The sequence below is a fragment of the Thunnus maccoyii genome, chromosome 3 (genome assembly GCF_910596095.1).
Source record: "Thunnus maccoyii chromosome 3, fThuMac1.1, whole genome shotgun sequence".
Taxonomy (NCBI): Eukaryota; Metazoa; Chordata; class Actinopteri; order Scombriformes; family Scombridae; genus Thunnus; species Thunnus maccoyii.
In genome coordinates, this window is record NC_056535.1 from 3,903,955 (window position 1) to 3,927,084 (window position 23,130).

The 23,130-nt window shown below is 40.8% G+C and overlaps 1 protein-coding gene and 1 long non-coding RNA gene across 3 annotated transcripts; both read left to right on the forward strand.

The window, feature by feature from the left end:
* The first annotated feature begins 389 nt into the window (after positions 1–389).
* LOC121894634 lies at positions 390–4,342 on the forward strand. The gene is made up of 2 exons (XR_006095587.1): positions 390–457; positions 3,623–4,342. It is a non-coding gene; the product is annotated as an uncharacterized LOC121894634 (long non-coding RNA).
* Positions 4,343–6,774: 2,432 nt separating this feature from the next.
* wnt7aa (wingless-type MMTV integration site family, member 7Aa) lies at positions 6,775–22,831 on the forward strand. 2 transcript variants are annotated; one of them, XM_042407351.1, is made up of 4 exons: positions 6,775–7,568; positions 7,945–8,171; positions 10,831–11,102; positions 19,259–22,831. In XM_042407351.1, the coding sequence occupies exons 1-4, from the start codon at positions 7,498–7,500 to the stop codon at positions 19,736–19,738; spliced, it is 1,050 nt and encodes a 349-aa protein (XP_042263285.1). In that variant the 5' UTR covers positions 6,775–7,497; the 3' UTR covers positions 19,739–22,831. The 2 variants fall into 2 exon arrangements, with proteins under 2 accessions (XP_042263285.1, XP_042263286.1); XM_042407352.1 differs by lacking the exon at positions 6,775–7,568 and having other exon boundaries at positions 8,023–8,167.
* The last annotated feature ends 299 nt before the right edge of the window (positions 22,832–23,130 follow it).

Consider the following 23,130-nt stretch of genomic DNA (forward strand, 5'->3'; position numbering starts at 1 on the left):
CAATCCTGGTCCAGTATTCAACTTTCACAAGTGTGGTGTATAAACTTGAAGCCTCCAGTGCACAAACACTGAGAATGAACTTTACAGTGAAGTAGGAGACAAATGGTATCTAGAAGTTAAACTTTTGAAATGAAATATAGTTCCATATTTATAGATTCTGGAATTTTAAATGAGGGAGAAGAACTAGCTGCCATTTTTAGGATTTTTAAGTGGTATTTACCTGGTTTTTGTTGGTACCTGTTTTGTGGAAAAACTTATCAGACACATTTTATTGTTCCAAGCAGAGTTTTTTTTTAATATATATATCTTAATACAAGTCTGGAGGCGTTATTGCTGTAGTTTACACCCCGGACAGCAGGGGGCGGTGATGCGCCTTTAAGCTCCTTGTAAGCTGCGGCATCAACCCAGGACGAAGACGCAGTCAGAGGGTGGAGGAGAATTTCGACATGGCAGACAGGTGGGTACACTGTATTAATGACACATTTTTTTATTGAATTGACTTTAATGCCGGTACATGTAACGTTTAAAACACTCCACAATGACACCTGGTGTTATTCTGTAGCGGGGGAGCCGACTGCTGCACTTTTATCCGACGCTTGCTTCTCTGGACAACCATGCTGGAACGTGCTGCTAGCTAGCTGTTAGCTCGATTGCGTTGGCTAGCAAGTTGTAAGGAGTGGTTAACTGACGTAGCTGGCACAGTGCGGTGCGACGGTGAGGGCACTTACATGCTTATAATTACTACATTTAATGAAACCTTCACACGGGTATGAACATCCAGTTAGCTAGTTAGCTAGTTATTTATGCCCAGTCATGTTGGTTGATTATAAGTAAGTTACTAGCTAGCAAGCTAGCGCCCATTCCCTGTAGAAGGAGTGTCGTTGTGACTCGTCCAGCTCCGAGTGTGAAGAACTGTTGACTTTCTATCTGAATTTAAGAGTTGCTGATGTCATATTTTACTGTAGACCCACCCTAAGTAAAGAGCTCGTCAAACTATCTTGGTAACAGAACAGCCTCACATATAAAAGAGTATTTTCTAGTGTTCTAGGACAACAATGGACAGACAGCTTTCTGGGTTTGAGGGTTGCTTCCTCTCAAACGGACATTTGAGGAACATCTGGGTTTGCTTGGACGTTACAGGAGTCTGGGTGGAGGATACAGGAGGCTGGGCGGAGGCTACAGGAGGTTGGTGAAGGGCTGGGTGGAGGTTACAGGAGGTTGGATGGAGGTTATAGGAGAGTATGTGGAGGTAACAGGAGGTTGGATGGAGGTTACAGGAGAGAGTGTGGAGGTAACAGGAGGTTGGATGGAGGTTACAGGAGAGTATGTGGAGGTTACAGGAGAGTATGTGGAGGTTACAGGGTGTTGGATGGAGTTTACAGGAGAGTATGTGGAGGTTACAGGAGGTTGGATGGAGGTTACAAGAGAGTGTGTGGAGGTTACAGTTGAGTGTATGGAGGTTACAGGAGGCTGAGTGGAGGTTACAGGAGGTTGGGTGGAGGTTACAGGAGAGTGTGTGGAGGTTACAGGATGTTGGGTGGAGCTTACAGGTGTGTGTGTGTGTGTAGGTTGCAGAATGTTGGGTGGAGGTTACAGGAGGCTGAGTGGAGGTTACAGGAGAGTGTGTGGAGGGTACAGGAGGTTGGGTGGAGGTTACAGGAGAGTGTGTGGAGGGTACAGGAGGGTGGGTGGAGGTGGTTGGAGGCAGAGAGAATGTGGGAAGCTGGCCTACCTGCTGCCAGCTGTAAAAGCAGTCTTTACTGTCAGAGTGGGTTTAGTAATAACAGGGAACGCAGGAACAGACTTGTTCCTTTAGTTTAAAGCTTGTGGCTGATGTTGTATTAGAACTCGGTCCAAAATAAGAAGTTTCTCTTTGCTCAAGCAAATATTTGCTTTTAGTACTGAATCAATCAGTCAGATTAGAAAATCCACTAAACATCAATCTACACATTACTATACACAATCATTTTGATTCAGTTAAATCAATGAATTGTTAAAAGGCTAAACATGATCTAGTTCCAGGCTCTCAAACGTTAGGAGTGTTTTTATATCATTACATATTGAATATATTTTGGTTTTAGATTGTTGGACAGACAAATAACCTGTTTGAAAAGTCATCGTTGGCTTTGGGAAATTTGACATTTCATAGTGGAAATGATTGACAGATTGCCTTCATTGATATATGAAAAAAATTACTCTCAATTTTAGTCCCCATCACCAGCTGAGCTGAATCAGAGAGATCCTTATCAATGTAGTTATTAAATGACAATTTAATCATAATCTCACTAATGAAATCTGTGGTCTTTGCTGTGTGATGTAGCGCCACTGCTTCTTTTCCCTGAAACATAATAAGCCTAATATCATATATCATCAAATGTAATAATTACAGTTCCAGCTAAATCTTTACAGTTGAAACAAGTCAATAAAGTGAAGACTGTTCCCAGATATGAATGAGTTTAGGTCCAGTCACTGAATGGAACAGTCACTTCTTCTTTTCAATATCATTTGTTCATCTTTGTAGTTACCAGAAAGGACATTGTCTAACATGATCAAGGTATTAAGAACATTTGAAATTCATCAAATGTTTGAACCAGTTGTCTCCAACCATACACCATTAACTCTGGGTGCACATTTTAATATATGTTCAGTAATCTTTGACAAGAAAAGGTGTTGACAAGAGCAGCAACGAAGAATCAATTAGTCAATGGACAGAAAAGTAAGTAATTGGAAAGGATTTTGCTAATTGTTGTCATTTCGCAATTTATTGAGCAAAAATGGCAAAAAAATGAATAAATAAATCACTGGTTCCAGCCTTCATAATGTAAATATTTCCTTGTTGTTGTTTTCCTCTATAATAATAAACAGAATATCTTTGGGTTTTGAGACAAAACAAGACATTTTGGAGAATATCTCTGAAAACTTTGGATGGACATTCTTTACGGACACAAATTATCACTTAAACTAGAAAAATGTTAAGTGGTAGAATAATGATAATGAAAATAATTGTTAGATGCAGCCTAAGTGTGGACAGCTGAGGTAAACACAGCGTTTTGTCCGGATGTCTTTAAAGTGTTTTCGCAGCATAATAACGCTCCGCTGCCAGCTGCTGTCCGTGGTACTGAACTGCCCAACATTTAACCGCCTGCTCTCCATCCTGCTGCTCTTACAGTCTGTATGAACTTAAACTGGCTTGGAACAGACTACAGTTTATTCAGTCTTACAGTTTTTGTCACCATCTGTATCTTTATTCACATAAAACTAAATTCTTGTTGGCTCAGATCACAGTAACTTCTTACTCACAACAAACAGGACCACAGTTGTCTTGGAAGAGGACTCAGAGCAGTGCTGGATATCATCCACATTTTTTGATACTAGTTCCAGTTTTGGCACTGAATCATGACTTTTTTCAAATGCTACTTCACTGCTCAATTTCATCTCATGCAAAATGAATAATCTGATCACACAAGTGCACATCAGTCCATCTCTATCAGAGTGTTTCTTTGAGGCATCTATTCAGTTGTATTTTTCCCACTTAACACCTAAGAGTTGGAAATTGCTGCTTTTATACCTGTTGTGAATTTTCCTCATGTGTTAAATTTCTTCCATCCATCTCTCTCCACAGTGTGAGGCCTCAGCATTTGGTCCTGTCAGGAGATCTGGATTCAGCTGGTGCTTTTCTGTGGTGTTGAGGAGGCTCTTCATCATTAAATGGGCCTGCTCTTTCACTGCAGCTCAACAGCTCAGTTTGCACTGTGGGATGAGGTAGTAGGTTGTATAGTTTTAGGGTCACACCCGCACTGGGAGATAACTATTCAGCCTACTGTCTTTCTCAAAGTGACAAAGACGCGTCTCTGTCGCCCCTCCATGCTTCCTTAATTCCAGTTTTCTCACATCAGTGTTTTCCGGATCCAGAAGTGTCTGTATTCAGCAGTTAAATCTAGCTGTTCATGCAGTGTGAGGTAGTAGATTGTATAGTTGTAGGGTAGTGATTTTGCCCTGTTTCGGTGATAACTATACAATCTATTGCCTTCCCTGAGGAGCAGCATCTCTTCTCTTTCTTTCTAATAAATGTTATTCATACAGACCAGATGTTCAGATCTCTTTTAAAGATGTCCAAGATGTAACTGACAACTGCATGTTTCCTCTGTGATCACTAAACATGTTGTGTATTAGTTTTATGGAAGTTCTTATTATATAGTACATATTGTGGTTCATAAATGGAATCTGCTGTGATATAAATGTTGTTTTTCTTTTTTACATTTTGTCAGTGTAAACTTAAACTTACTTGCCTCTTTTTGCACTCTCTTGAGCTGTATAATAAAATCTGATATAATATGGAAAACTGATAGTTGATTAGCTTTATACTGAATTACTAACATTCAGATCCTCTACTTATATATTATAATAGATTTTTATACCTGATGCATCAATGTGTAAGCAACATTTTAACACTACCTGATCAAACTGCAGCTAATCGTAAGTTTTTTGTTGGATAGTCCTCTGTAAAGCAATCCATGGTATTATAAACAACAACAATATGAAACTTGACTAAACCCTCAAGTAAACCTCTTTCAGGTTTCTGACATGTAAACAAACAAATCAGTGACACTTTATGTCTTGGCTCTGTAATTTTCCAGATAGGGGTTATATTTATTTTAAAACTAACTATACAGAAAATATAAGCAAATGAATTTGTTGCTTGCTTAACCTTGAGTCTTAGTGATGAGTAGGTCAGCTGAACACAAAAATCTGAAACATGTCTACATGTGCAAGCAAACAAATCTATAACAAAGTTTCCAACAATAAGTGAATACATGCGTAGGTTTAAACTGAGCTTTTCTTTCAAGTAGAGTTCCATTTCCCACATGATTACAACCAGATTACATCATTCTTTCCAGGAAACATCCCCGGAAATGACTGACTCAAAAAGTAAAGCATTACAGATATATTTAGCAGAGCAACAAGTATATTTCCATCTGAAATGTAGTGGAGTAGAAATATAAAGTAGTATGAAATGGAAATACTCAAACCACATGGTCTGAGCTCTGTTCTGTTCAGCTGTACTAATAAAGCTGTAATTAGTCCCGCCCCATCAGAAGCAACATCACCTGACTGGAAAACAACAAAGATGTCACACTCAGTCTGCTCAGACCCTGGATGAATAAATGTGAGTGGTTACTTTCCATCACTGTGAATATCACACTTCTGGCCAAACTTGAAATGTAAAATAATAGCATGTCCTGTTCAAGTTATGATCAGGATCATTTTATAACTGTTCAGTTGTAGCTCAGTCAAAATCCACAATGTCACAGCAGTAAAATCATAAGAAAAAAATACACCTGGTTTCATAATCTGTCATTGATGGATCTGATTTTCTCTTATGATGTATTCAGCATATTATGAAGTAGAGTATGTAGGCTATCATTGGTTAGTGAATGTCCTGAAAGTGTGAAAATTCCTTACTGAATATGACTTTTAGTGTATATCTTACCCTACACACAGGATGGATCACCAACTGGAAAAAACAACTGCTCTGAGATCCCAGTAGTCCCAGATTCACTTTGTCAGTTGCTTTTTGATAAGATGATTGATTTGCTTGGTTATGTGCATTAAAGTATAATATCAACTAGGTCCTGCATTATTACATAATCTTGTACTGGTGTCTAGTAGAAGGACCACACAACATGTACTTGGTTTATATTGTGCTCACATGGAGCGTTTTCCTCAACAATGTTGTGTTTCATCAAATTACCACAAACCAATTGTCAGAAAGAAAAGCTGGAGCCTGGTTGTATTATTCCAGCACAACTTGTTGGTTTCTGACCGTCTGTGTAAAATATATTAAAGCTGATATCTACAGTATTTGTACTGATGGCAGTATGGAGACAGCAGGGGCCCTGTAGACAGGTGAATGCAGCCATGCAGTTCAGACAGATGATAGCAGCTACACAGCTGTGCCAGCAGATGGTGTTATAGTCCTTTGACAAGTCTAATCATCTTCCCAACAGAAGACCACCATGGAGTCTGTAAATCACCGAAGAATTATTAGTCATAAATGATGAGAAAATCTGATCCAGACTAATAGCTGTGCAGCTGTTTCGTGCTGTAAGCTGCTTATTATACCTGTTATTGTTGGGCTGGATTTACAGTAATTAAACAAATAAAGCTAGACTCATTTTTTCCCTTTGTGATGTGCTGCTCTGGTGAAATATGATTAAACCAGATTGTATTCAATAGTCCGCTTGATTTTTTTTCTACATTCTTTTCGTTTGTGAGTTTGTATTTTCCATTCTAATTAGCATTTATTGATTTAAAGTCTCTTGAGTTAATGACATTTGGCAGACAACATGTGCACCAGCTTGTCGAAAACACACATGGATGGAAAATGTGAATTAAGATGCGGATCTGTTATGCAGTGAGAGAAGAAGTACTCAGAACCTTTATAGACTGTAGTGAGTAAGTAAAAATACTATCAACAAAATGAGCTTAAAACATTAAAAGTAAAATGACTCATTATGTAGAATGGCCCCTATTATTTGATTATAATGTTGGATTATGTTGCTATAATAGTATTAAATCGTATTTCATAAGATGATGACATGTATAGTATGACTCTTTCTGTAAAGTAACTATACTAGATGAATATTAAGTAATAAGAACAATATTTTCACTGGGATGTAAAAGTACCATAAAATAGAAATACTCTAGTAAAGTAAAAGTACCTCAAACTTGTCCTTCAGCTCAGTACTTGGGTAAATGTACTTAGCTTCTTGTTGTGTTAATAGTTTGAGATTTGAGGCGCAAATCTCAGCAAATGAAACGTGATCTGACGGAGATGGGGCTCTAGAAGTGCCAAGATAAACATGGATCGGTGGGAGGAGCGTTTATTGTTGGAAAATAAATAAAAAGTGCCGGTGGGTGGTTGTCTGTCAGACAGGCTACCGTTCAGTGGCCGGGAGGACATGCAAGTGAGCGCTGAATGATGCAGGGAAGTGTCCGGGAGGTGACTTGCTCTCTCAGTAACATGTAACAAGTATGAAGATCTGACTGGATTGTTACTTGAGCTGTGAGCGTGTGTGCGTCAGATACACGGACAGATGAGCTGAGCGTGTACCTGCAGGCTGAGAGAGTGTGTGAGCAGCTCAGAGGCAGATCCTCCGCAGAACACGCCCTGATAGAAAAGGTAGACACACACACTCACACACATACACATACACACACATACACACACACTCATATACTCACTCAGCGTGATCAGTGAGGAGCCGAGCTGCTTACCTGGAAACAACAGCCCCAATGCTCCACCACAGGCTCACACCATCGGACACCTACCAAATGAAATCAGGACGAAGGCATTTCCACAAACTCTGGTTCTTCCCGAGGAGCTTTATCCACCCCTGCAGCCCGGAACACCTGGAGATCCCGCGGGACTCGATAGAGAAATAAAGCTGCTTGTTGCAACAGCAGAGCATTCATCCAGCGGCTGGGTTTAGCACCATGAGTAGGAAGACACGGCGGTGGATTTTACATTTTTTCCTGTGCCTTGGAATAGTCTATTTGAAAATCGGGTGAGTTATTAGGATGGCCTGCTGGTTATCTGCACTTTATCACACAGAGGTGTTTAAGATTTTGAGGTCAATGCAGGAAAAATGTTGCTGAAATTGAGAAATTGGGGCTTTTAATAAAGATTCTTCAGACCTGTAGACAAATGAGGGGCCCCCAAAGTGAAGTCTGTGTTCCACTGCAAGTGGGGTATACATCAATTGCCCTTTAAAAAAATGCATTCAGTATAAGTAAGTCTAACTATAAAGCCCCTCAGCACACCTGCAGATATTTAGATATGTCTAAAGTCAGATTATCTCCTCCAATGGAGGGTGTATGTAGAAACACCTGCAGAACTTCCATAGAAAAATGCCATATTTTAATCTCTCGCTTCCACCGCAGGGGTTTGTCGTCAGTGGTTGCGCTGGGAGCGAGCATCATATGCAATAAAATCCCCGGCTTGGCCCCCCGTCAGAGGACTATCTGTCAGAGCCGACCCGACGCGATCATAGTGATCGGAGAGGGAGTTCAGATGGGGATCAATGAGTGCCAGTTCCAGTTCAGACACGGACGATGGAACTGCTCGGCCCTGGGAGAGAGGACCGTGTTCGGGAAAGAGCTCAGAGTGGGTAAGTTGTACTTAGATTTTAATTTTAACATGTTGTACACCTGTAATAAGATTAGATCGGTAATAAGTCTGAAAAAATCTACATACTGTATTGAATCACTGGTGTGTTTAGTACAGGCATTTTTGTTGTATTCCTTCAGTATTCTATGGGGTTCTGTGATGGGCCTGTTACTGAGTTTAAAGTGATCTTATTGCATTACTCTCAGCATTGTATGTAGATTCATATTTCTATAGTAGTTCATACCTTTCTACTGACACTTGTAATATATGTAAATGTTGTTTTCAAAGGTTAATAATATACTGAAAGCTTCCTAAAGTGAGAGCTTTACTTCATCTTAGAAATTGTTGAAACATTTCAGCATGCCTTATCGTCATAGTTACAGTCCTCACAAGATTTTAACTTAAAGTTAAAAAACCTTATATTAAAAATGAAGCGTTTTATTTTTTTGATTGCTGCACTACATTACACCAGCAACTTGATAATGGTGCACACAGCATGCTTTAAGATGTATTTAAGAGTTGTATGTTAACTTCACTGTTTACAGTATCTAAGCAAGTGAATGAAAAAACTGGACAGCAAGCTACAATGTGTCCAAAAATAGTTTTAAAAAAAGATATTCCTCTGAGGTACTCGACCTCTGACACTTTGACAAATGTCTGCGAATCTGAAGCTCAGACTCTGTGTATCTGCTCTTGGTGGGAAAATAAGCCGCAGATTTTATCCTGTATGTGGAATAAGGCTGGAGGCGATGCTTGCTCTAGAGACAGGACTGCGGAAATAAAGGGAGAATCATATTTAAAACGCCAGTTTTCCAATGTCTTGTCCGTGAAGTTCACCCTGTCATCTCAGAGACATGCAGAAATGCACAGCTTGGGTGTCAGTTTTCACTTCAGGTGTCATGAAGGATTACAGCTCACATCTTGTTGAAGCCTTTAATTTACTTTGATTGCTGCATTGTACATGAAGGCTTTATATTATATGATATTGCCAGAAATGTTTGTGGTGTAAGCTGCAATGAAAATGAGCACAGGCTAATCAGACTGACATGTTTGCTTTGTCAGTCTGATTAAATGTGATGCACATAGTTGTTAACAGCTGCAATATGAATAGTTTGATGTATGAATGAGTGGGCCAGTGCCTGATAGGTCAGTATGAACACTGATATCACTCCCCATCTTCACAATTTATTAAATGAGCTCTGATTGTGATGATTGAGACGAGACATAAAAATCTCTAGTCAAGTATGCTTGTAACATCCAGATCTCCATCTACTTTCAGCCAAACCATCATGTATGTTCATAAAATATTTTCCCCCCAGAAGCTTCAAGTTCAGACAACTACTTTCTTCTAGGTTTATAAATTTACCTCCAGGTTTTGCAGCTTTAGCAGAAGATGATTTATGTAGAATGATTTTAAAACGCTGCTTCAGTGAAGCAACTACACTTTTTATTGCATATCATCAGATTTAAACAAGACTCAGACAGAGGTGTTTATATGCCTTTCATTAACATAAGACATTTCAGAATTTTAGAATCCAAATTTTAACCAAATGTCGACCAGAAGGCTGAATTCCAGGAGACAGCAGGTTGGCTGGAGTGGTCCAGCTGCCCTGCACAGAGTCTGTCTGAACCCATTGTTTTGTTTCAGCAGACTGGAACACTGATAACTGACAGAATACATAAATTTGGGATTATTGTTGGCAGGGATGCAGCAATGTACAGTATTTTGGCATTAGGATCAAGTATCCTCCCCACCCACCAAGTTGGCTACTTGAAGTAACTCACTGCAGGTACTGGTGTCTTCTGTACTGGCTGTAAAGGCAAATCAGAGTGTTTGAAGTAGCAAATTATGTAATAGTTAATATGTTCAGTTTACAAATGGGGTGCCAGAATGCTGCTTTAAATTGTCCTCCAGGTCCACGTGTTCCAGCGAGGCTCTACATTCGCCCATAAATTTCAGTGGATGAAGGAGAACATTGACCTTAAATGTCTAAAATGTTTCTGTGGGTTTAATTGTTGAAGATGATGACTTTATTGGAGCCTTTTTGTAACTTATGGTCAATTTTGGATGGTTTCCACTTGCGCTCCGACTGGCATTATCTCCATTTTAATTAAAAAACGCAGTTGACCTGAAGCACTCAGATTTATGGGGTGGAAATCCGTCCATGTAGGGAGGCTCTGCATGCCTCTCAGATTCACCTCCACAGGGTGGATCCCAGGATGACGGCAGCTGGGACAAGGGCCAGAATGATGCCGCAACGTCTCCCACTGGATCATCTCAAACATACATTGTTACCAATCACATCTATTCAGTATATTAACTGTTGTGAGATTTGAAGACTAGTCAGCCACCTGTAGGTTCTTTGATCATAAATCATCATAAAGACAATGAAACTGCTTTTCTAGACTTAGTTTCCTGCAGTAGAGCTTTCTCCTGTTCCAAACTGCTCCATCATATTTTCTGCAAGATTCAGAGCTTTTTCCTGAAGTTTATCAGTTTTAAGAGAGCTTGATTAATGTATTCTACTTGGCTTGACCCATGTATTTTATGATTTGGTTTGAGGCAGCTATGCCAGGTATGTAAGGAGGCTTGACAGTGCCTGAAACACTGAATCCTGTTGTCGGTAATTGTGATTAAAAATGTCTTTTCTCTATCGCAGGCAGTAAGGAGGCTGCGTTCACCTATGCTATCATTGCTGCCGGCGTTGCCCATGCAGTCACTGCGGCCTGCACCCAGGGAAGCCTGAGCGGCTGCAGCTGTGACAAGGAGAAACAGGGTTTCTACAACCAGGAGGAGGGCTGGAAGTGGGGTGGCTGCTCTGCAGACATACACTACGGCCTGGGCTTCTCCAAAGTGTTTGTGGATGCACGGGAGATTAAGCAGAATGCCAGGACTCTCATGAATCTACACAACAATGAAGTGGGACGCAAGGTATGTTTATGTAATTTTAAAGTCTATTGTTAAACTCCAGCCCATTGCACTATTATGTCATAATCACCTGAAAATAAGTCATTTACAGTAGGTGCTCAGGGTCAGAAAAAATGGAGCACTCGGTGACAGAATCTAATGAATTCATACATAATGATTTATACTCTACATTTAGAACCACTCACCAACTCGTTGTCTCTAACCAGTTTGACTTCTATCAAACCACCTGCTGTAAGAGTGCACTGCACACTATATTTCTCCTTATGTGAGACTGTTAGCAGTTTAAAATCCAGTATACATAAAGAAACAAATGAACAGAGAAACATAGAAAGCGTAGCTGTTGAAGAAGTGCTTGAAAGCATTTTAATAATAAACATTCAGGTTAACTGTGTATGGAGATATGCAAGAATGAGTGGTAAAAAAATCTAGACAAATCAGGTAGTATCCAGAAATCCATGCATGCATAAATCTATAAATCTATCTATTAATCTTATGATGAAGGGTTGCAGGGCTGTTCCAGCATACACAAGGACAAGTCAGATCATTTTAAGTTGCAATAATTTGGGCATATTCATTTGCTTTGGAGGATGCTGTTGCAGAAATATGGTTTCACTGCGACTGTTTAATTAAGCACCAGTACAGAGCAAAAGTTATTTTGCTAAATTGAGGTCTAAAGCAACATTATTTAAATTTTGAAAGTAGAAATAATGTTGTGTTCTCCTTTTAAAAATGAAAAGTTAAATTTATAAGCAATCAAACCTCTTTCCAATTCACTTTATACAGCCTTACTTGGTCTGGTATGACCAATAGCTTATGATGGTTAATGTTAGCTACTGTTAGCAATCTTTAGATAGATGATGCTGTATAACAGACGTTACTGGGTCAGTTTGCTAACTTTATGACTCTTCTCTGCTTGTGCTACTTTTGCACTATGTTTAGTATGGACCCCACTGTACTGTACCTCATCTCAACTACTAACATTATGCATCCCTTACCAACCTAAATTGACTTATATCTTCATTTTTAATGAACATCTATCAACTCACAATTTCAGAAGTTCAACCAAGCAATCATCAACAGCCCAGTATATTTAACTGGACATATTGTAATTAAGAGGTGTATCAAGGTAAATCTGATTCTTCATCTTGATATTGATTTTAGGCTATTTAATTTTAGTTGACAAAACAATCTCAACTCATTGTCCACTTGCATGCTTGTTCTGGAGCTTTTGACCATACACACAGTCCTCATCAGCTGATTGAGTTTGCTCATAGAACTGTAGATGTTCAAACTTTCCATGATTCTGGCTACCTCTAGGACTAAAGCTAAAAAACTAAATGTTCTAAATGACCTGTCAAGCTCAACTGAATAATTCTAGTTAAATTGAGGTAATGCTATATATATTCTTTTTTAACTCTGGGGCATTTATCGTTTTTGCATATGAGACAGCTTTAAATACACTGACAATGACACAGTGAGAGAGTACTGTACATCACCTGGGCAAGTGAGAGTTAATTAAAGCATGAGTTGAAGTACAGTGACATCAGGAGCCAGTGAGGACAAAGTGTGGTCAAGGCAAGATCCTACAGTCATTTAGAGAACACAAACAATGTAGAGTCGAGAGCTAACAGTGTCTGACAAGATGCACAGTGAGGTGAACCATGACCATCTGGGAGTGCATTAGCCAGACTCTGATGTTGTTTACCCATGGCAAGATGTAGGGAACCAAATGACAGATCAATAGAAAGTACAGGACTAGTCACAAAATGGCCCCACAAGAAAGCATTCTGTTGGAAAAGCAACTGATAGATCAGTGAAAGTCCGAGGTAATCTTACTACACTAATCCTTGATAACACTAAGTGTAATGATTTGCTGGCTGAAAGTAAAAGAGTCAGATTTTAAATGTTAATGTACACATATCTGCAGTTCATGTGTCCTGAATATTAAATTATGTAGACGTTGTTAAATAGCACAGCTTCTTATATCATTCCATGAATTGTCATGTATATGGTGATGACTTTTAATCTAGCGCCATCAAGTCGAAATTGTAACTTGTCAAATACCTTGGTTTATATCTGCAAAACTAATGGCATTCCCATCAGTTAGTACTAATTAGTACATGTTAGCATGCTTACTGGCTCAATTAAGATTAGAAATATTATACGTGCTGTAACCGAGCGCCCTGGGTTCACCTAACTGTGTAAACTTAATAAGATGTTATAGCACGTCCAGCAGCAAACACTTCCTTCCTTTTTGTTTGCATTCAACAACAAATGCTCAAAAGCGGAAGTCCACCAATCATTTAATTGTCCAACCCCCCAGCCTGAGGCTGATCCCTGGTGAAGCCTCTAAGGCAGGAGGATGTGAAGGAAGGAGGAATGGCAAGAACAGTCTGTGCAGGCAGTGGCAGAGTGGGTGCTGGTTTAGAGCGTCAGCGTTTTTATGGTGGAAGCCATACTTATGAACCATGACCCATTCAAATGGGTCCAGCTCCAAAATCCACCTACTGCTCTGTCCAGTGGGGTCATTATGAATAGACATGTGCCTGAAGTCCAGCAAAGGGCGATGGTCTGTTATGATGGAGAATGTAGATAGTCCAACATAGTGTTTGAATTTGCGCACAGCCCACATTACAGCCCATAGCTCTCATTCTACGACAGAGGCTATGACCTCTTCTAGTCCCTCCCCATCCTGTGCCAACACCACCTCAACCGAGTCCTTAGAAGCAAGTGTAGATCATGAAAGGGAGTGTAAAGTTTGGCAACATAACCACCGGAGAGGAGATGAGCACCTTGAGGTAAGTGAAAGCTGCCTCACACTCAGCCGTCCACTCAGAGGGCACCTTTTTCCATACCAAATTATTCAGCGGCCAGAGAATTTGTTAGACCCATAGGCATGGCTCGCCACTGGTACAAGCTCCTTCCTGTCGTAAAGGCCGTTTTCTCTCGGTCCTCCTTGGCCACTTCCACCTGCCAGTAGCCATTTGAAAAGTCAAGTGTGCTGAACCAGGATGAGCCAGCCAGGGCATCAAGGCCCCAGCCAGGGTATCACCCCCTCCCATGAGTCATCCACTTATTGGTGGTGTAAATCCTTGATTGTCACGGGGTCGAGACCAAGACAGTCAATGCAGAATCTCCACTTCCCCCTTTCTTTCTAACTGACACCACCAGGGATGCCCAGGGCCCATACCTCTTCTCCACAATCCCATCAGTCAGCAGACCAGCCACCTGATGTTCAATCTCAGCTTGTTTCTCAGGAGATGCATGGTTTGCCCATGGCCTGGTAGGGGGATGGTCACCAGTCCTAATCTGGTGCTTAACTAGTTTGTGCCTGCCTGTATTTCTGTCCGACAGGTTGAAAACACTAGTAAACCTCTGCAGCAGTTCTGACAACTCTGCCTTCTGCTGAACTATGATAGGTAAGCCGTCCATAATGACAGGAACTGCAGCAGCTGGCGGTGTGGTTACATCCACACCAGTGGGACAGGGGGGTGCTATAATGTCAGTTCCTCCAACTGGGTAAAATTCACCCAGGAGCAACCCCCTTTTGAGCTCAACTACCTCCCCTGTGGGATTGAGGATGCGATCTAATGTGACACCGTTTTTCACACTATTAATGTATGAGCAACCACCAGTTCCCTTGTCTCCAGAATGGTAGGTTCCAGATAGGCCTCAGAGTCTGTGGCAGGCAAGCCAGCACCACCAGGCGAAAAAACATTCACTGGCACAAGGGCCTCACTCAGAGGGGGAATGGTCATGACATCAGCAAGGGACACATTACAGCATTCAGGAACCAACTCACCACCCCGAAGCAGGAGCAAAGTAATGTCTGATAACTGTAACACGTCTAGCCCTAAGTCCAGCAGTGCATGGCCGAGCAGAACACTCTGGGTGGATTCCCTCAGCACATGGAAAGTGTGCTGCCAGCAGGTGGGGCCTACGCCAGGGTAACCGGTGCCCAACGTATCCAACATTTTTCCATTTACTGCACGGAACTCAATAAAGTTCTTTCTCAGGGGCCAGTTCAGCAGGGTGGGGACTGACATTGTCCTGCTGCGGTGATAGGAAATGCACACTGTGCTTCCTTGGCTCCTCACATTGGGCATGCCAGCCTGGAATGGGGTCCTACCTCCTGGCAGCTTAGAGGTGGGGGATATCCCTGGGTCTGGGCGATGGCCTTGTAACAGGTGGCCCCACCGAGGTGGAAACTGCCCATGATCAGGAGAGCAACCATGGTGTACATCACAGGAACCCCTTCACTGGCATCCCATCTTACGACAGTTGTAGCTACAGCACCCTCCAGAGGGCAAGTGGAATCCTCGCTCCCCCCATCAGTGTTCCAGGTCCTCAGTCTCTGGTTTTCACCATACATCTTTTTGCAGAGATGGATTCTCACCCAGTTAGGCGCCTGCACATGTACTCACACAGCCTCTCTGCAAAGCTACCCTGGCATTCTCACATCACTCCACCACGGTCAAAGCCTCCTCCAGGTCACACCCTGTGTGGCACCTTGCTCCAGACACTTGGCCTTTAATGTCAGGTCCAGGCCGACAAGAAAGTGCTGAAACTTCTCCTCCTTCTGCGCAATGTCCCCGTAGTCTGGGTGTGCCTCCACAACCAGCCGGCTCACGTCAGTGGCATACACCTCCAAGCTCTCACCAGGAGCGCACATGTGAGGAAGGCTGGCCCTGAAGTGGTCCATAAACTGTCTCTGTCTAAACACCACTCCAACTCTCTCTTTAACAGCAGCATAATCTGATTTGACTGCAACAGGACGGCTGTCCCATAGCAGATAAGCAGAATTGCTGAGGCGAGTAGGAAGAATCTTCACCAGCTCACTACTACAGTCGCTGCCACCTCCCATAATTGCACTGATGACCACCTCTAAATGCCTCCTCCAACTGCCTCACCCAGCTGAGGAAACTCTTGCTCCCATCACCAGTGAAGGAGGCAGGCAAGTCAACCTTGATGTCCCTGCCGGGCGACATTTGTCGAACCTCCCTGTGTCAGGTTTGAAAGGGTTCTCGTCTCCACAACACATGTAACGTAGTTGTGCACAGTCTTTGAAGCTCCGCACAGGTTTAGCTAGCTAGCTATAGTGGGAAAGCTAAACCAACAGCGCGGATAATAGCTCGACACCTACAAAGAAAAGAACTGACAGAGGCCCGTGGAAGAACATCGATGCCACCAATGTAACCGAGCATACTGGGTTCGTCTAACTGTGTAAACTTAATGAGAAAACAATAAACAGGACGTTTGCCGTTATCAAACCAACCATATCCTGCCTTACGGCAACTCAGAGGGACACAGTACCTCGCATACAGAAGCACATAGTAAAACATAGAACAGTCTATTACACCACTTGCTAAACATCAGCATGTTGCATTATCAATGTGAATATGTCAGCATACTGATGGTAGCATTTAGCTAAAAACACTGTTGTGCTGTTGTACTGTGTCACAGAGTTGCTAGCATGGCTGTAGACTCTTGTGCAGTGTTCCAATTCCAAACTAAATACTACTTGTATACAGTTTTTTACTATCTACTTCATAGTATGCATTTTTTGCAGTAGATAAATCAACATATATTACATTGTTGTGTAATAGCAAAAATTATGAAATCCATACACTGTGTAAAGGCAGTCAAACTGTGGCTTCAAAATGCCACCACCAACTAAACCTAAAACAAATTAATTATCGTTGGTTTTCTGAAGATGTTCCTGGAGCTGTTTCATCATCATCCACAACCACTTACTTTTCACTTTTAGATTGACAGTTTCCTTCGTGCATGGCATTGTGGGAGAGCAGTGTCCATCAACAGCACACCCAAAAACCAAGAGCTTTTTAGTATGCATACCAACTTTCCAAGTTTAATTTTCACACAGTGTGTGTGTTTTTTTTTGTTTTGGACTGTTGGCCAGATAAAGCAAGCAAACTTAAGATGTTGTCTTGGCTTCTGGGAAATTGTGATGTGCATTTTCAGTATTTTCTGACATTTTATAGACTAAACAATCAATCGTAACCTTTAACAGATGTACATGTACATAATGATGTGGAAACCCTCGTTTCCTTGTAGTAATTATAGAACTACCAGTTCTTGCAGTACCTATCATTATGCTAGATATGTTAGATGTCTCAGGTTTGACAGCCTGAAAAATATCTTCTGTAATTTCTCAATGTGCACTTCTTTTTATTAGATGAATATATGTGTAAAAATTGAGAAGCTGGGAAGTTACTCTGCTCAGACAGATGTCATGTAAGTGTCATAGCGTCAGGTCGTGTGTGGTTCTTTCATCTCTCTGGACTAGGCTTTGGGGGGAGGAGGCTTCATATTTGAGGTCTGGCATCAGTCACAATGTGATACAGTGTGTGAATCTCTTAATATGCACTTACTAAAGCAATACCTCTGTAATTATTGTAGTAAGGCTTTCATGTTTAATTGGAGATGATGTCAGTGTGTGTTTTGAGTGCCAACCTTCAAATTTCTTGAGAAGAATAAACAATAGTATAAAAGGTGCCACGGGAGGCTTAGAGGGGGTTCTGTTAGACAAACAATGGCAGCGTCGTTGGCATTTCACTTGACTGAACTCCATGAATTAAATGTTTGTCAGGTCTTGGGGGCATGACCACACTAAGCTGTATGCATCCAAGGCTTCTGACAATTACCCCACGAGACTCCAGAAAGTCTGAGGCCATATCAGAGTGGAATAATTAAAAAGCTGGGTGAGGCTTCTCTAATGCCAGCAAGGGTTCCCACTCAGTGAGGAAGAAGGAGGGTTAGCTGATGTCATTCAGCCCAAGGCATGGAGAGAATACCCAGGCTGCTTTGCCAAACTCACCGAAAAGTTCCACTCTAACCCTGAAAAGGCCTTTCACTGCTGCCAGTCAGTTCACTATAAATGCCTGGATCTGGTGACTCTTTAGTCACTGCATGCGCTTAAATTAATCCAGCTTCTATCTGAATTCATCAACGTAACAGATTGATTTTATTCTAACCACAGATGTAGGGTGGTTTCGAGTTCACAGTGCTTGGTCTCTATTTTTGTTGTTAATCCAGTTTGTCAAGATGATCCATGAAACAAAAAAACATCATTCTGTAGAGGCAATATTTAGGCATCACTATCAGTTTTTTTAATCTATTTTTTGGGGCATGTTGCCTTTAATTTAATAGTAGGGACATGTTGTCCACGTGGTATGCATCCAAACCCACTTTTATAAATAGGATTTAAAAAAAATCTTTTTTAAAAATGCTTTTTAAATAAATTGTTAATAAAGGGTCTGCTCATGAAATCACACCTTTCAGTTACTACAGTATAAGCGTTTTCTGAGTGATGCTAATTACAACATGACCTTGTTCACTGTAAACTACAGCGATCAGTCTTTTTGCAGCAGGAATATTTATAATATTTATTGTGGTTTCACTGCACCCTGTGAAAAATGTAATCTATTTATATGAACAATCTGCCCTTTTTCTAAACAAACTTCATGATCTGCCTATTCAGAATATTTGTTACGTCTTCTATGGATGCTGTTGCAGTGAGTCTTGCGCTCCTTGTTGCTACTAACATTTGTAGTGCAGGAATTAAAAGGTATTTCATTTAATTTATGAAACACAAATGTAAGGCACCTCCCAAAACTTGTGTGAAACGAGTGTATGAAGTTAGAGATGGTCCACATTTTTGTGGGAGTGTGTTTTGAGGCTCATGCTGTCTTGTAAAAGAATGGCACATACAGAGCTACTAGCCACAGGGTGACATACTGTAGCAGCTCTGAGATCTCTGGAATGCTTACATTCATTTGGAATGCTAGAAAACGTTTGTCTCAACCTGTTGAACTATTCATGCAATATGTTAGACTGAGTATTTCTGTGAACTCATCTTTTTTTAGCTGCTCATTATAAGAAGACAGCAACAAACAAACTGTTGGGAATTGTGTGCAATGTTAGAACTTCTTAGCTTTTAGTTTTTAACAGTGAAATTAAGTGAATGAATGAAGTTATGAAGGTGTTAACAGTGAATGAAGGTGTGATAGACATTTGATCTAAAAGAAATTAAATGAATGAATCTGATTGGATTTCAGGTGAGCAGTTGTAGCTCTATACACCTTTCAGTTTAAAACTTTGAAACCTTGTTCTATCTTAACTTTTCCTCCATGTTGCAGGTCCTGGAAAAAGGCATGCACCTGGAGTGCAAGTGTCATGGCGTGTCGGGATCCTGCACCACTAAGACCTGCTGGACAACGCTGCCCAAGTTTCGCCAGCTGGGATACATCCTCAAGGACAAGTACAACCATGCCGTGCACGTGGAGCCGGTGCGAGCCAGCCGCAACAAGCGCCCAACCTTCCTGAAGATCAAGAAACCCCACTCCTACCGCAAGCCCATGGACACAGAGCTGGTCTACATCGAGAGATCGCCTAACTACTGCGAGGCCGACGCTCTGACCGGAAGCATGGGAACGCAGGGCCGCTTGTGCAACAAAACAGCTCAGCAACCCAACAGCTGTGATCTGATGTGCTGCGGTCGAGGATATAACACACACCAGTACTCGCGCGTTTGGCAGTGCAACTGCAAGTTCCTGTGGTGCTGCTACGTCAAATGCAACACCTGCAGTGAGAGGACAGAGGTGTATACCTGTAAATAGATATATTTATTGGACATGTTTTTAGACACACAGCTAGACTGGACTGTTTGCGAGTGTGTGTTGGTGTTAATGTGTTTCAGAATAAGGATTCTCTGTGGCTGATACAAACATGTGGAGTGACTGCCTTGCTGCATTCACAATCACAACAACTGGTTTCTCCACCTTGTGTTGTTTATACTGATGCCAATGGACATCTGCCATGACACTGGACAACCTATGGGCTCATAAATTTTATTTTTATCTTTTAAGTTGAACGCCATTTCATGCCCCGGGCTTTCTCTGCAGGTCTAGTTTATTGGCATGACTCACCTCAAACAGTGGTTGATTTTTTTCTTTTTCTACATTAATAATTTATTCTATGAGAAAACTACTGATGATTTTGAGAATTCACTGTTAACTAAATCCAGTAAGGTTGGTGTAAGATGCCTGGCATTTTAGTTAAAAAAATCTTCAAGTGCACTTAAAAGCAAAAAGCATTTTCTTGTGACTATCCTTTTTTTTTTTGACAAGACTTTAACACTGGAGCTGAAAACTGACACTGATTTGAGTCTGTCTGAACACAGTAAACCCAGTCCCAACAGTCTGAAATTACAGCAGGTCAAAACTGAACTCGACTGAATGACATACTGTATTTGGGACCCTGCAGCTTCTGTTCCTAAGCCTAGCAGAAGAACATTAAACTACTGATACTGGGCTCGGTATGATAGTATTGTTTCCTTCTTGTTCCTGTCCCACTTGCCCTCCAGTTTGCTGCTAGTTGTCTGGAAAGTCATGGAGTTTGTGACCGAGCAGCCATATTGACTCTTCAAGCTAATTCAACACCAGCAGGAGCAAACGCAAGCTTCCAGACATAAATTCCCCTTAATGTTGGTTGATAGAATATATTTTGTAAGAGATTATTTTTATATAAATATTTTTTATTTATTTTCTATCTCATTATGTAAGATATTCTCCCTCTTTAGCATTTCTAAATGTTCAGTCACTGAACTTAGCAAAAGGAAATGACCCACTGAAACACTGTTTGGAAAATGTGCCTTGTTCCTCAGTAGCAGAATATAATAATGTTATACTGAAATGTGCAGTATTGTGATTTATTACTTTCAGGAAACATGATCCCACCTTAGAGAATTAAAGTCCTGGCATCACCTGCAGGCTAGCTGCTGTACCATTAATGTTCTGTAACTCAATGCTATCTCTGGTAGAGGGTTGCTTTCATCTGTTTCTCAAAAAGCAAACTGTGTTTTTGGGGTTTATTGGCATTAGAATTTGAACCTTTATTAATTTTAACCAAGTTAAACAGGGTTTCATTTGTTAGCAGACAGAAACTATTTTCTAACTACATTTTTAACAGAACTTTACACCTGTGGTACTTTTTTTTTTTTTTTTTTTAACCAGTAATATGTCATTGTAACTGTTGGTTTCTCCCTTATTTACAATATCCATCCAAAGTCATCTCTCTTGGCCATCTTTCCCTCTTTTTAGCTGTGGTTGTCCAAAAAATGCTGTTTGGTCCTCCCCATCCACTAATGTGTTAGCCATGACTAGCGAAGCCACTCGACTGTTCTCTCCTGTTGAGTTTGAGATGTTTAAGCCAGAAAAGTCTTATGGGAAATGGTGTTTGTTAAAGGCTGCTGAGAACAGAAATAATAAATAAATATATACAATTATCAGATTACAATTTCCATCCATTTACGCATATGGATTGAACAGCATGACATACTGTTGACTATGGCTACATTTTTAGAAATTTGCATTACTTCAAATGTGATGCAAATGAGGTATTATTACTTCAAGAAGAACCTAAAGTTATAGTTTCACTTTGGCTCTCTATAAGATTAACTAGTGATTCACAGATATACAGTTTGTGCAAGTCTATCACTAACACAAAGGGCTGGGTATCATAAGATATAAATATTTTATGCCTAATAGACAGTCCAAAGATGACAGGAAATGAGGGGCAAGATAGATGAGGAATGAACCTGGATGTATAAAGAGAACTGGATATGTTGCCGCCACTCAGCCTTGCTGCCAAATTTTCCAAGTGGTCACTCACAGTATTGCAGCAAAAATATCCTCCGCGGCCTGAAAAGCATTTTCCCCATATACCACCTATAGACGTCTATAAAACTGTTGGTAGGACACCTCAAACTGCAAATAAGGTCAATTATGATGCCTTGTATTATGAATTTTTAATCCATGAAGGTTTTATAATTGTAAAACTCTTTTCAAGCCTTTTGTGACGTCATCTTAATGTAAAGTCTATGGGCCGGACAGGAACGTGTAGGTGGGGCCAGTTGGAGAAACACTACTGCGCACATTCAGTGGGCTGCACAATACGGAAACAAACCCTGAAGCTAGAAATATTTTAGTCTTATGTGCCAGGTGAGCAATTTTCATTCGATTGAATAGATGCCTTCTTTGAGTCTGGTATCCAGTTCCTACAATACATCCCAGGGAATGACATGCAACAGGTCCTGAGTGGACACAAACCAGGGACAGTTTATGGTCGGCACCTTAACTCCTAAGTCACCAGAACACCAAGCTGGGTATCATATTTCACGTTTTCTGATATGCTGAAAATATCATACCTGAGTTTTGTTACTAATACAAAAACAAAAATAAATAATGAATTAAATTAAAGTTTTGAAGATATCTGATCTAAGCATAAGTAGAAAAGATTAAGAATCTGACTAAGCATTCAATCCCAAATTTCAGTATTTGACAAGTTTCTACACTTTGTTTTTAAAAAACATTTCTTTCGGTACTCAATAAGTACTAAGGTTTGATACCCAGCCCTAATGCTTAAATGTAAAACAATCAGAGGTACCTTAAAAGGGACACTAGAGACCAGTCTTGATAGTACAGTATCATGAAAGGTTGATAATAGATAGAAGGAGGGTGAATTACATGGCTATTGTTGCAGAGGCCATGCGTTTTTTCACAGTTTTGTTATTATAAAGAGTTTCTAGTGAAGTGCCAGTCAGTACTTACTCAGTCCTCATTAAAGGTTGTTCTTGTATGTGACTGAACTTATATCACCCAACTGCTGTAGTGCTCTTAAATCAGAGGTCATTGTTGACTTGTTTCATGTAAAACCACATTGTCTTTTCATTCTTTTTTGGTTAATAAATGTTGCCTCTGAATTGACAGATTGTTTTTTGTTTAATACACATTTTTGTAGTTTGGTTGTAATATGAGGACACATCACAGTCAAATAGGCGTGATTGAGGGTCGTGGTGCAGAGTGTGTCACAGCAGTGTGTGTTCCTCAGTGAACAGTGGGAGTCTGGAGCTGCCGGCTGATGGATTACTCTGACATCTGCTTCATTCACTCCTCACTAACGTTGCTACAACAACCACACTGTGCCCCCCAAAAATTCTCCTCGTCTCATC

What these genes read in the sequence shown, in the direction of transcription:
- wnt7aa (XM_042407351.1), top strand. Translation starts at nt 7,498, where the DNA reads ATGAGTAGGAAGACACGGCGGTGGATTTTACATTTTTTCCTGTGCCTT. An exon ending in ATAGTCTATTTGAAAATCGG is followed by an intron (nt 7,569 to 7,944) that starts GTGAGTTATTAG and finishes CTTCCACCGCAG; the next exon opens with GGGTTTGTCGTCAGTGGTTG. An exon ending in CGGGAAAGAGCTCAGAGTGG is followed by an intron (nt 8,172 to 10,830) that starts GTAAGTTGTACT and finishes TCTCTATCGCAG; the next exon opens with GCAGTAAGGAGGCTGCGTTC.